Here is a 12,124-nt window from a genome sequence, read left to right on the forward strand (position 1 = left end):
TTATGATTTGAATTGTTTTATGTGCTCCATTTTGTTAGCTCCTTTCCATAATCTTGTTGAATATTGCCAACCTACCAATAATGTAGGTCTTTGAACTACACTTTGCCATGTGCAAGGACCTCCGTCAAAATGCATAACAGCTTTTTCCGTGCAATCTTACGCATGATGAAAGTTTACAAACTGAAGATCAGACTTAAGAGCTGAAGTCTTGTTCGGAGGTTTTGGTGACGTCATCATCGAGAATGGCAGCTTAAGTCACAAGCTCCTCCTGAAAGACGCGTATTAAGCCCCGTTAACCCGTCAAATATAATATTTTTTGAAAAATATTTGAACTGAAAAGAGGGGCAATAATGGGGAAAAGGAATGGAAATAAAAAAAAGCGACACTGCAGAGCCTGCGTCCGAGAGGAGTGCAGCGAGTGGCTCTCTGACCCGACCGCGTGTGAGCGAGGCGGCCGCCGAGCCTCGTTCAGTCGAAGCAGCAAATATCTTCGAAATCCTGAAAGAAATAATGGAGGTCCAGAAAGATATAAAGCAGCAGCTCCGTGATATTAAGGCAGAGCTCGCCAGCGTTAATCGAAAAATAGCGATGGCAGAGACTCGAATTGAGAAGGTGGAAGATCACGTTCAAAACGTGGAACAGATACTGAGCAAGACAATAAATATCATACATCACCAAGAAGGTAAACTGCTTGACCTGGAGGGAAGATCACGGCGGAAAAATATCAGAATCTACAACATTCCCGAAGGAGCGGAGAGCCCGTCTATGATAGAGTTTGTCAAAAAGTTACTGTGGGACGCGCTGGATCTTCCCTCGGTTATGAAGCTGGAAGTCGAGAGAGCCCACCATGCGTTCGTTCCAAAACCTACCCAGGATAGAAAGCCACGCTCAATAATAATTAAATTCCTGCAGTACAGCACCAAGGTGCAGATTCTACAAAGGGCCTGGGGTAAGAAGAGGCAACACGAGTGAATCTGCAGATGCTGGAAATAAATAAAAAACACAAAATGCTGGCAGAACTCAGCAGGCCAGACAGCATCTATGGGAGGAGGTAGTGACGACGTTTCGGGCCAAAACCCTTCATCATCACCCTCCTGATGAAGGGTTTCGGCCCGAAATGTCGTCACTACCTCCTCCCATAGATGCTGTCTGGCCTGCTGAGTTCTGCCAGCATTTTGTGTTTTTTATGGGGTAAGAAGAGAGTTTTTTACGACGATAAATTAATATATTTCAACCAAGATTACCCCCCCCCCCCCCCCCGTGGTCCTGCAGAAACACAAGGAATACTCTGAAGTAAAGCGAGTACTAAACCAAAACAAGATTAGATTTCAAACTCCGTACCCTGCTAAACTTCGAGTGTTTTATGACAACGGGAGGTGGTTGTACCAGACGGTGGAAGAGGCGACTACAGACATGAAGGCCAGAGGGTTGTCCGTTAGCATCACCAAAACGAGGGAAAGCCTGACTGAGGAATTATCCCGCTCCGCTTGGGAAATAGTGTGAGAATCGATAAGGCAGGAGACAGGAGGAGGCCGAGAGAAATATGTCAGGAAGAGACCGGGAGTTTCCCAAAGACAGTCCTCACCCCCTTCAGAAGAGCCATAAGGTTTGGCTAACTTTAAAAATGTTAAAAAAAACACGGTGATATACCTATCTCGAGAAATACTTATTATAATGTGGATTTTATATTACTTAGTTGTTATTCTTTATTCTCTCACTTACTACTTTTTCCCCACCAAAATGAGAATATATATATGTGTATGTAATGTATGTGCATATATATAGGAGTACACAGGGAAATCTTTTCTGTGTAATGGATTTGTTCACTGACTTTTATGAATACTGCACTGGGGGCCCTCAACTCACAAGTAGGAGGGGTTATCCCCCACAGCTAGACATTTCCTCTAGCTCAACGCAGGGTCATCTACTAGAGACCTCAGCCTTGGAATCACACGTTCATTGCCATTTTTGTTGTCATTTGTGTTTCTTGGTTCTTATTTGTTCAGGGAGTAGATCGACTAAGTTTTATTCTAATTTCAATGATACATTGACAGATAAATACAGATGGCTAAGGACAAGGTAAAATTCATTTCTTTTAATGTCAATGGGCTATTAAATCCAATCAAACATAAGAGAATTTTATCCAATTTGGAACAATTTGATTCATACTGGGAAAAATGGTTTAACTACATAATGTCTCATAGGCCTGATTTTATTCTCACAAATCAATGAATCTGTTGTAAAAAAAGAGATCACTCCCTACGTGTACATAGTTCTTTCCTTTTGCTTGTTTTTTCTTTCCACTCTTTTCTATGAGTGTATACCTCAGATAAATACTTTGTGGAGATTTGTGATATATATGAATATATGATATATATGTACAATGTCTGAAATACATCTTATGGAAATGTTTGCTTGATGAACAATTAAAAAAATTATAAAAATAAAGTCTTGTTCTTGTTGTTTTAGTTGCGATTGTGCTCTCCAACAAGTCCTGATTCATTGTTAGATTTTGAATCACCGACCACTGTCGTAGAGTGCACGAGTGTGCCCCTCATCCCTCTCTATCCAAGTTGACCACTGAACAGAGGTCAGTGCTTGACCCATAGCTTTCCATGCCTAAGAAACTTCCACATCAATGCTTGGAAATTTGGTTGATCACCAAGTTTGGCAAAATGTTTGCAGATGTTTTGTCTGAATTGAGAAGCCATCATCAGTGCACAGTTGTTTCCTCAGAATGCCAGCTTGTATACTCCTCCAGGGTCCAAATGAATATTGATTAGATGTCGTGATCTGATTGGCTGGCTCAAAACACTGAATGAGAACAAGAATTTCTTGAAGCATGCTTTTCTACAGAAGGATTCATCAACAAACGCATCAACATAGATCCGGTAAATGAATCCTCATGGAGAAACAAGTTTGAAAACCAGTGAATCGCCAGTAATCTCAGGATCTGGACAATGAAGCAAACAATTTCTACGGTCTTCCCTTGAAGCTAGCCATTTAGAATCTTCTACTGCTAAACTGTTCACACTGATAAAAGTTCACTGCATTCTACTTTCTGCACCTCATAATGTTATATACTTCAATCATATCCTCTTTTAACCTCCTCAGCTCCATCCTCACAAGTTTCACTTTATAACTGAAATGCTTCACCACCTACAACATCCTGGTGAATCTCCTCTGCAACCTGTCCAACACTCTTCCTATAGTGGAACAACCAGTACTCCAGCTGTGGTCACAGTCTCTTACAGAGTGGAAGCAGGTCCTTTGGCCCAACACAACCATGCTGTTTTCCGGTAACCTAGTCCCACCTGCTCACATAAACCTCTTCTATCCAAGTACATAATGATGCCTTTGTGGCAAAGTTTCCGGACGATATGAAGATAGGTGGAGGGGTAGGTAGTGCTGAGGAAGCAATGTGATTGCGGCAGGACTTAGACAAATTGGAAGAATGGGCAAAAAGAAGTGGCAGATGAAATACAGTGTTGGGAAATGTACGATGATGCATTTTGGTAAAAGGAATAATAGTGTGGACTATTATCTAAATGGGGAGAAGGTTCAAGCATCAGAGGTGCAGAGGATCTTGAGAGTCCTTGTGCAGGACTTCCAAAAGATTAATTTACAGGTTGAAGGCAAGTGCAATGTTTGGCATTTATTTCAAGGGGAGTAGAATATAAAAGCAAGGAGATAATGCTGAGCTTTCATAAACATAGAAAACCTACAGCACAATACAAGCCCTTCGGCCCAAAAAGCTGTGCCAAACATGTCCTTAGAAATTACCTAGGGTTACCCATGGCCCTCTATTTTTCTAAGCTCCATGTACCTATCCAGGAGTCTCTTAAAAGACCCTCTCGTATCTTCCTCCACTACTGTCGCCGGGAGCCCATTCCATGCACTCACCGCTCTCTGTGTTTAAAAAAAACACACACTTACCCCTGACATCTCCTCTGTACCTACTTCCAAACACCTTAAAACTGTGCCCTCTCGTGCTAGCCATTTCAGCCCTGGGAAAAAGCTTCTGACTATCCACACAATCAATACCTCTCATCATCTTATACAACTCTTATCAGGTCATCTCTCATCCTCTGTTGCTCCAAGGAGAAAAGGCTGAGTTCACTCAACGTATTCTCATAAGGTATGCTCCCCAATCCAGGCAACATCCTTGTAAATCTCCTCTGCACCCTTTCTATGGCTTCCGCGTCCTTCCTCATCCTGGTCATTAAAGAGTAGCGGTCCCAGATCAGATTCCTGAGGTACACCACTGGTGACCGACCTCCATGCAGAATATGACCCACCTACAACCACTCTTTGCCTTCTGTGGGCACAGTGCAATGTCCCCTTGGATCCTATGTCTCCTTACTTTCTTGATAAGCCTTGCATGGAGTACCTTATCAAATGCCTTGCTGAAATCCGTACTGCTGCTCTACATCTACTGCTCTACCTTCATCAATGTGTTTAGTCACATCTTCAAAAAATTCAATCAGGCTCATAAGGCACAAACTGCCTTTGATAAAGCCATGCTGACTATTCCTAATCATATTATGCCTCTCCAAATGTTCATAAATCCTGCCTCTAGGATCTTCTCCATCAACAGGAAATTATAGGCTGGTAAGTTTGTACATCAGTAGTAGGTAAATTATTGGAAGGAATACTAAGAGATAGGATCTACAAGTATTTGGATAGACAGGGACTTATTAGAAACAGTCAGCATGGCTTTGTGTGTGGTAGGTCATATTTAACCAATCTATTGGAATTTTTCGAGGAAGTTACCAGGAAAGGATGAAGGGAAGGTAGTGGATGTTGTATACATGAACTTCAGTAAGGCCTTTGACAAGGTCCCGCGTGGGAGGTTAGTTAGGAAGATTCAGTCACTAGGTATACATGGAGAGGTAGTAAACTGGATTAGACATTGGTTCAATGGAAGAAGCCAGAGAGTGGCAGTGGAGGATTGCTACTCTGAGTGGAGGCTTGTGACTAGTGGTGTGCCACAGGGATCAGTGCTGGGTCCATTGTTATTTGTCATCTATATCAGTGATCTGGATGATAATGTGGCAAATTGGATCAGCAAATTTGCTGATGATACAAAGATTGGAGGTGTAGTGGACAGTGAGGAAGGTTTTCAAAGCTTGCAGAGGTATTTGGACCAGTTGGAGGAATGGGCAGAAAAATGGCAGATGGAGTTTAATGCAGACAAGTGTGAGGTATTGCACGTCGGAAGGTCAAACCAAGGTAGAACATACAACGTAAATGGTAGGACACTGAGGAGTGCAGTAGAACAGGGATCTGGGAGTACAGATACATAATTCCCTAAAAGTGGCGTCACAAGTAGATAAGGTCGTAAAGAGAGCTTTTGGTACATTGGCCTTTATAAATCAAAGTATTGAGTATAAGCAAACACGAGGAAATCTGCAGATGCTGGAAATTCAAACAACACACACAAAATGCTGGTGGAATACAGCAGGCCAGGCAGCATCAATAAGGAGAAGCACTGTCGACTTTTCGGGAGTATAAGAGTTTGAATGTAATGGTGAGGTTGTATAAGACATTGGTGAGACCGAATTTGGAGTATTGTGTGCAGTTTTGGTCACCTAATTACAGGAAGGATATTAATAAGGTTGAAAGAGTGCAGAGAAGGTTTACAAGTATGTTGCCGGGACTTGAGAAACTGAGTTACAGAGAAAGGTTGAATAGGTTAGGGCTTTATTCCCTGGAGCGTAGGAGAATGAGGGGTGATTTGATAGAGGTATAAAATTATGATGGGTATAGATAAAGTGAATGCAAACAGGCTTTTTCCACTGAGGCCAGGGGAGAAAAAAAACAGAGGTCATGGGTTAAGGGTGAAGGGGGAAAGGTTTAAAGGGAGCATTGGGGGGGGCTTCTTCACGCAGAGAGTGGTGGGAGTGTGGAATGAGCTGCCAAATAAAGTGGTGAATGCGGGCTCACTTTTGACATTTAAGAAAAACTTGGACAGGTATATGGATGAGAGGGGTTTGGAGGGATATGGTTCAGGTGCAGGTCAGTGGGACTAGGCAGAAAAATGGTTTGGCACAGCCAAGAAGGGCCAAAAGGCCTGTTTCTGTGCGGTAATGTTCTGTGGTTCTATGATAACTTACTAACCACTGAAGTAAGACTCACTGGTCTATATAAGACACTGGTCAGATGGTACTTGGAGTATTGTTAGTAGTTCTGGGCCCCATATCTCAGAAAGGATGTGTTGTCATTGGAGAGAGTCTAGAGGAGGGACATGAGGATGATTCCAGCAATGAAGGGGTTAACCTGTGAGGAGTGTTTGGCAGCTTTGGGCCTTGTCACACTGGAAGTTAGAAGACTGCTGGGAAGGGGGGGTGGGTGTCATTGAAACCTACCGAATGTTGAAAGGACTAGATAAGGTGGATGTGGAGAGGATGTTTCCTATGGTGGGGGTATCCAGAACTAGAGAGCACAGCCTCAAAATTGAAGAGTGACCTTTTAGAACAGAGGCAAGGAGGAAATTTTTTTTCAGTCAGAGAGTTGTGAATGCTCTGCCACAGACTATGATGGAGGCCAAGTCCGTGGGGATATTTAAGGTGGAAGTTGATAGTTTCCTGATCGGACAGGACATCAAAGAATACGCCAAGAAGGAGTATGTATGTGGTTGAATGGAGTCCGGGATCAACCATGATGGAATGGTGGAGCAGACCCGATGGGCTGAATGGCCTAATTCTGCTCTTATGTGTTATGGTCTTCTCCAGATGGCTTTTAAGCATTTCTGATGTGCTTATCTCAACCATTGTTTCTGGCAGCTCACTGAAAAGATGCCCCACCCTTTGCATGAAAAATCTGCTTATGTCCCTATTTAAATCTCATAACTGTGATCTTAAACCTATACACTTTAGCTTTTAGTATCTCCTCCCTCTGACCAATGTTTTGTGGAGTTAGAAACATAGAAAACCTACAGCACAATACAGGCTTTTCAGCCCACACAGTTACCCATAGCTCTCTATTTTTCCAAGCTCCATGTACCTATCCAAAAATCTCTTAAAAGACTATCGTATCCGCCTCCACCACCGTTGCCGGCATTTCATTCCACGCACTTATCACTCTCTTAGTAAAAAAAACTTACCCCTGACATCTCCTCTGTACCTACTACCCGGCACCTTAAACCTGTGTTCTCTTGTGGCAACCATTTCAGCCCTGGGAAAAAGCCTCTGACTATCCACACAATCAATGCCTCTCATCATCTTATACACCTCTATCAGGTCACCTCTCATCCTCTGTCGCTCCAAGGAGAAAAGGCCGAGTTTACTCAACCTATTCTCACAAGGCATGCTCCCCAGTCCAGGCAACATCCTTGTAAGTCTCCTCTTTCTATGGCTTCCACATCCTTCCTGTAGTGAGGCAACCAGAACTGAGCACAGTACTCCAAGTGGGGTCTAACCAGGGTCCTATATAGCTGCAACATTACTTCTCGGCTCCTAAATTCAATTCCACGATTGATGAAGGCCAATACACAATACGCATTCTTAACCACAGAGTCAACCTACGCAGCTGCTTTGAGCATCCTACTTACAAACCACTGCAGTAAGACTCACTGGTCTATAATTTCCTGGGGTAACTCTACTCACTTTCTTGAATAAAGGAACAACATTTACAACCCTCCAATCCTCTGGGACCTCTCCCATCCCCATTGATGATGTAGAGATCATCGCCAGAGGCTCAGCAATCTCCTCCCTCGCTTCCCACAGTAGCCTGGGGTACATCTCATCTGGTCCCAGCGATTTATCCAACCTGATCCTTTCCAAAAGCTCTAATACATCCTCTTTGTTAATATCTGCATGCTCAAGGTTTTCAGTCCACTGCAAGTCATCCCTACAATCGGCAAGATCCTTTTCTGTAGTGAATACAGAAGCAAAGTATTCATTAAGTACCTCTGCTATTTCCTCCGGTTCCATACACACTTTCCCACTGTCACACTTGATAGGTCCTGTTCTTTCACGTCTTATCCTCCTGCTCTTCACATACTTGTAGAATGCCTTGAGGTTTTCCTTAATCCTGCCCGCCTTGGCCTTCTCATGGCCCCTTCTGGCTCTTCTAATTTCATTCTTAAGCTCCTTCCTGTTAGCCTTATAATCTAATAGATCTCTAACATTACCTAGCTCTCTGAACCTTTTGTAAGCTTTTCTTTTCTTCTTGACTAGATTTATTACAGCCTTTGTACACCACGGTTCCTGTACCCTACCATAACTTCCCTGTCGCATTGGAATGTAACTGTGCAAAACTCTACACAAATATTCCCTGAACATTTGCCACATTTCTTCTGTACTTTTCCCTGAGAACAGCTGTTTCCAACTTAAGCTTCCAAGTTCCTGCCTGATATCCTCATAATTCCCCTTACTCCAATTAAATGCATTTCTAGCTTGTCTGTTCCTATCTCTCTCCAATGCTATTGTAAAGGAGTAGAATTATGATCACTATCTCCAAAATGCTCTCCCACTGAGAGATCTGACACCTGGCCAGGTTCATTTCCCAATACCAGATCATATACAGCCTCTCCTCTTGTAGGCTTATCTACATATTGTGTAAAGAAACCTTCCTGAACACACTTAACAAACTCCACCCCATCTAAACCCCTTGCTCTAGGGATATGCCAATCGACATTAGGGAAATTAAAATCTCCGATCACGACAACTGGTGTCAAGTTAGGAAAAGGGGAAGTACAACGAGATCTAGGTGTCCTTGTTCATCAGTCACTGAAAGTAAGCATACAGGTACAGCAGGCAGTGAAGAAAGCTAATGGCATGTTGGCCTTCATAACAAGGGGAGTTGAGTATAGGAGCAAAGAGGTCTTTCTGCAGTTGTACAGGGCCCTGGTGAGACCACACCTGGAGTATTATGTTCAGTTTTGGTCTCCAAATTTGAGGAAGGGCATTCTTGCTATTGAGGGAGTGCAGCTTAGGTTCACGAGGTTTGTTCCCGGGATGGCGGAACTGTCATATGTTGAAAGATTGGAGCGACTGGGCTTGTATACACTGGAATTTAGAAGGATGAGAGGGGATCTGATTGAAATCTATAAGATTATTAAGGGATTGGACACGCTAGAGACAGGAAACATGTTCCCGATGTTGGGGGAGTCCAGAACTAGAGGCCACAGTTTAAGAATAAGGGGTAGGCCATTTAGAAGGGAGTTCAGGAAAAACTTTTGCACCCAGAGAGTTGTGGATCTATGGAATGCTCTGCCTCAGAAGGCAGTGGAGGCCTATTCTCAGGATGCTTTCAAGAAAGAGTTAAATAGAGCTCTTAAAGATAGCGGAGTCAAGGGATATGGGGAGAAGGCAGGAACGGGGTACTGATTGTGGATGATCAGCCATGATCACATTGAATGGTGGTGCTGGCTAGAAGGGCTGAATGGCCTACTCCTGCACCTATAGTCTATTAACTCTTATTATTACGCCTTTCCAGGATTTGTTTCCCTATCTGCTCCTCGATATCCCTGTTACTATTGGGCAGCCTATAAAAAACACACAGTAAAGTTATTGACCCCTTCCTGTTCCTAACCTGCACCCACAGAGACTCCGGAGACAATCCCTCCATGGCGTCTACCTTTTCTGCAGCTGTGACACTATCTCTGATCAACAGTGCCACGCTGCCACCTCTTTTGCCTGCCTCCCTGTCCTTTCTGAAACATCTAAAACCCGGAATTTGAAGTAACCATTCCTGTCCATGATGAATCCAAGTCTCTCTAATGGCCACCAAATCATATCTCCAAGTACTGATCCACTCTCTAAGCTCATCTACTTTATTCACAACACCCCTTGCATTAAAATAGACACATATCAAACCTTCGGTCTGAGCACGTCCCTTCTCTATCACCTGCCTATCCTCCCTCATACACTGTCTCCTACTTTCTCTATTTGTGAGCCAGCTGCCTCTTCCCCAGTCTCTTCAGTTCGGTTCCCACCCACCAACAATTCTAGTTTAAACTCTCCCCAATAGCCTTAGCAAACCTCCATGCCAGGATATTGGTCCCCCGGGGTTCAAGTGCAACCTGTCCTTTTTGTACAGGTCACACCGTCCCCAAAAGAGGTCCCACTGATCCAGAAATCTGAATCCCTGCCCCCTGCTTCAATCCCTCAGCCATGCATTTATCCTCCACCTCATTCTATTCCTATACTCACTGTCGCGTGGCACAGGCAGTAATCCCGAGATTACTACCTTTGCAGTCCTGCTTCTGAGCTTGCTCCCTAATTCCCTGTAGTCTTTTTTCAGGACTTCCTCCCTTTTCCTACCTATGTCGTTGGTACCAATATGTATAACGACCTCTGGCTGTTCTCCCTCTCACTGCAGGATATCTTGGACACGATCTGAAACGTCCCGGACCCTGGCATTTCAGAGGCAAACTACCATCCGTGTTTTTTTTCCTGCAAGTTGGAGCAAAACCTCCCTGCTGTTGTATTCAATATTCTAACTAATGAAGGCTGTTACTCTTTATAGCTTTCTCAAAACTTGCTGTTAAGAATCTTTGGATTATTTACATCAAAGTCCCTCTGTTTCTAATACTCCCCAAGCCTTTATCATTTATTGTGCATGTCCTAGCCTCATTAGTGCTTCCAAAATGCATCACCTCTCATTTGTCTGGGTTAAAGTTTCCTGACCCATTACACCAAAACATTGATAAACACTGCCTTCCACACTAACGACAACTCCGCTAATCTGTGTTCCATTTATGAATCTGCTCATACTTCCCACATCCACATCATTCACATATATTACAACCAATAAGGATGTCAGCAACAACCCTTATGGGGCACCACATGTCACAGGCATCCAGCTGGGAAAAGCAACCCTCTCCCATCACTCTCTGTCTCTTGCTTGACAAAGCCATGGTATATTTCTGATCACTCTTGTGCAGTTTTGCTCCTTTCCAAGTCATCATTAATACTTTCACTCAGTTTTCTGAAATAACCAGCGATGTTAGGCTCATAGGTCTGTAGTGACTAGGCTTTTCACTGCTGCCCTTCTTGTGAAGGTGGCCATGTTTTCCATCTTTGTTATCTGTTCCCTCACTTTGTGGTTGGCAGATTTTAAATTTTCAGGCAGAGTTCCTGCAGTTCCTTTCTTTTCTAATCTACCTTTAAGCCTGCTTAGAGTCTACCCTCTCTTTACTAAGATATAAACTGCCTCCTCTTTAAGCTGATAAAGGCACAGACTGCCTCCCCTTTACTTATGGTGATTTTGCTAGAACCTTCTCTGAATCCTCTTACATGAAGACTTGTGTAAGACTTTATGACCTATTTTCATTTAATTTATCTAGCAAGTTATATAGGTTCAGTCTACTTGTTCTGGAGAAAAAGTACCCACTGGTATTTTAAGGATATTTATTCCAGTGATGCATATAGTGTGTGTATATAAAGCATGTTTAAAGTTGATAGTTTGATTTTGTCACTTTTTAGACATTCACTTTTCTTGTTTTTAACTGTTTCAGAAAGCAATTGACCTTGTAACTAAAGCCACAGAAGAAGACAAAGCTAAGAATTATGACGAGGCATTGAGACTGTATCAACATGCAGTAGAATACTTCTTGCATGCCATTAAATGTGAGTTTTACAGCATTTCTCAAGACTAGTAATCATGTAAGCACATAACGGTTGGGTGAACCTACTCTACCATTTGTTAAGGTCATAACCAATCTGATCTTGGTCTTTCTTGATCGTCAAAGAAATTCCTCATCCAAGCTTGAAATGGGAAACTCTTTAATCTGAAACTAAACAAGGGGCTCACCCTTTCCTCCACTAGATGACCCAGTTAACCTTCTCCTGTTTCCTCGAGTGATCGACCCACTGACCCTCCTCCTGTTTCCTCTAGTGATCGACCCACTGAACCCTATCTTTCCTTCAGTGATCAACCCAATGAATGTTCACTCCTTCAGTGATCAACCCAGTGAATCTTCTCCCCTTTCCTCCAGTGGTTGACCCAGTGAACCTTCTCTCCTTTCCTTCAGTGATCAACCCAGTGAACCTTCTAAACCAGCCTCCCATGTGGGACCTCCTTGTCAAATAAGAACATAAGAAATGCCTTACTAAAGTCCTTGTAGGCAACATCCACTGACTTGCCTTCATCCACTTTCTTGGTAGCTTCCTTGTAA

At 43.2% G+C, this 12,124-nt stretch overlaps 1 protein-coding gene across 1 annotated transcript in view; it reads left to right on the forward strand.

Moving 5' to 3' along the window:
• Positions 1-12,124, forward strand: part of LOC140740911 (vacuolar protein sorting-associated protein 4A) — a 130,649-nt gene that overhangs the window by 6,196 nt on the left and 112,329 nt on the right. The window contains exon 2 of the mRNA XM_073070548.1: positions 11,465-11,576. Within this exon, the coding sequence (XP_072926649.1) occupies positions 11,465-11,576 (112 nt within the window). The remainder of the gene's footprint in view (positions 1-11,464; positions 11,577-12,124) is intronic.

Source organism: Hemitrygon akajei, chromosome 17, assembly GCF_048418815.1.
Source record: "Hemitrygon akajei chromosome 17, sHemAka1.3, whole genome shotgun sequence".
Taxonomy (NCBI): domain Eukaryota; kingdom Metazoa; phylum Chordata; class Chondrichthyes; order Myliobatiformes; family Dasyatidae; genus Hemitrygon; species Hemitrygon akajei.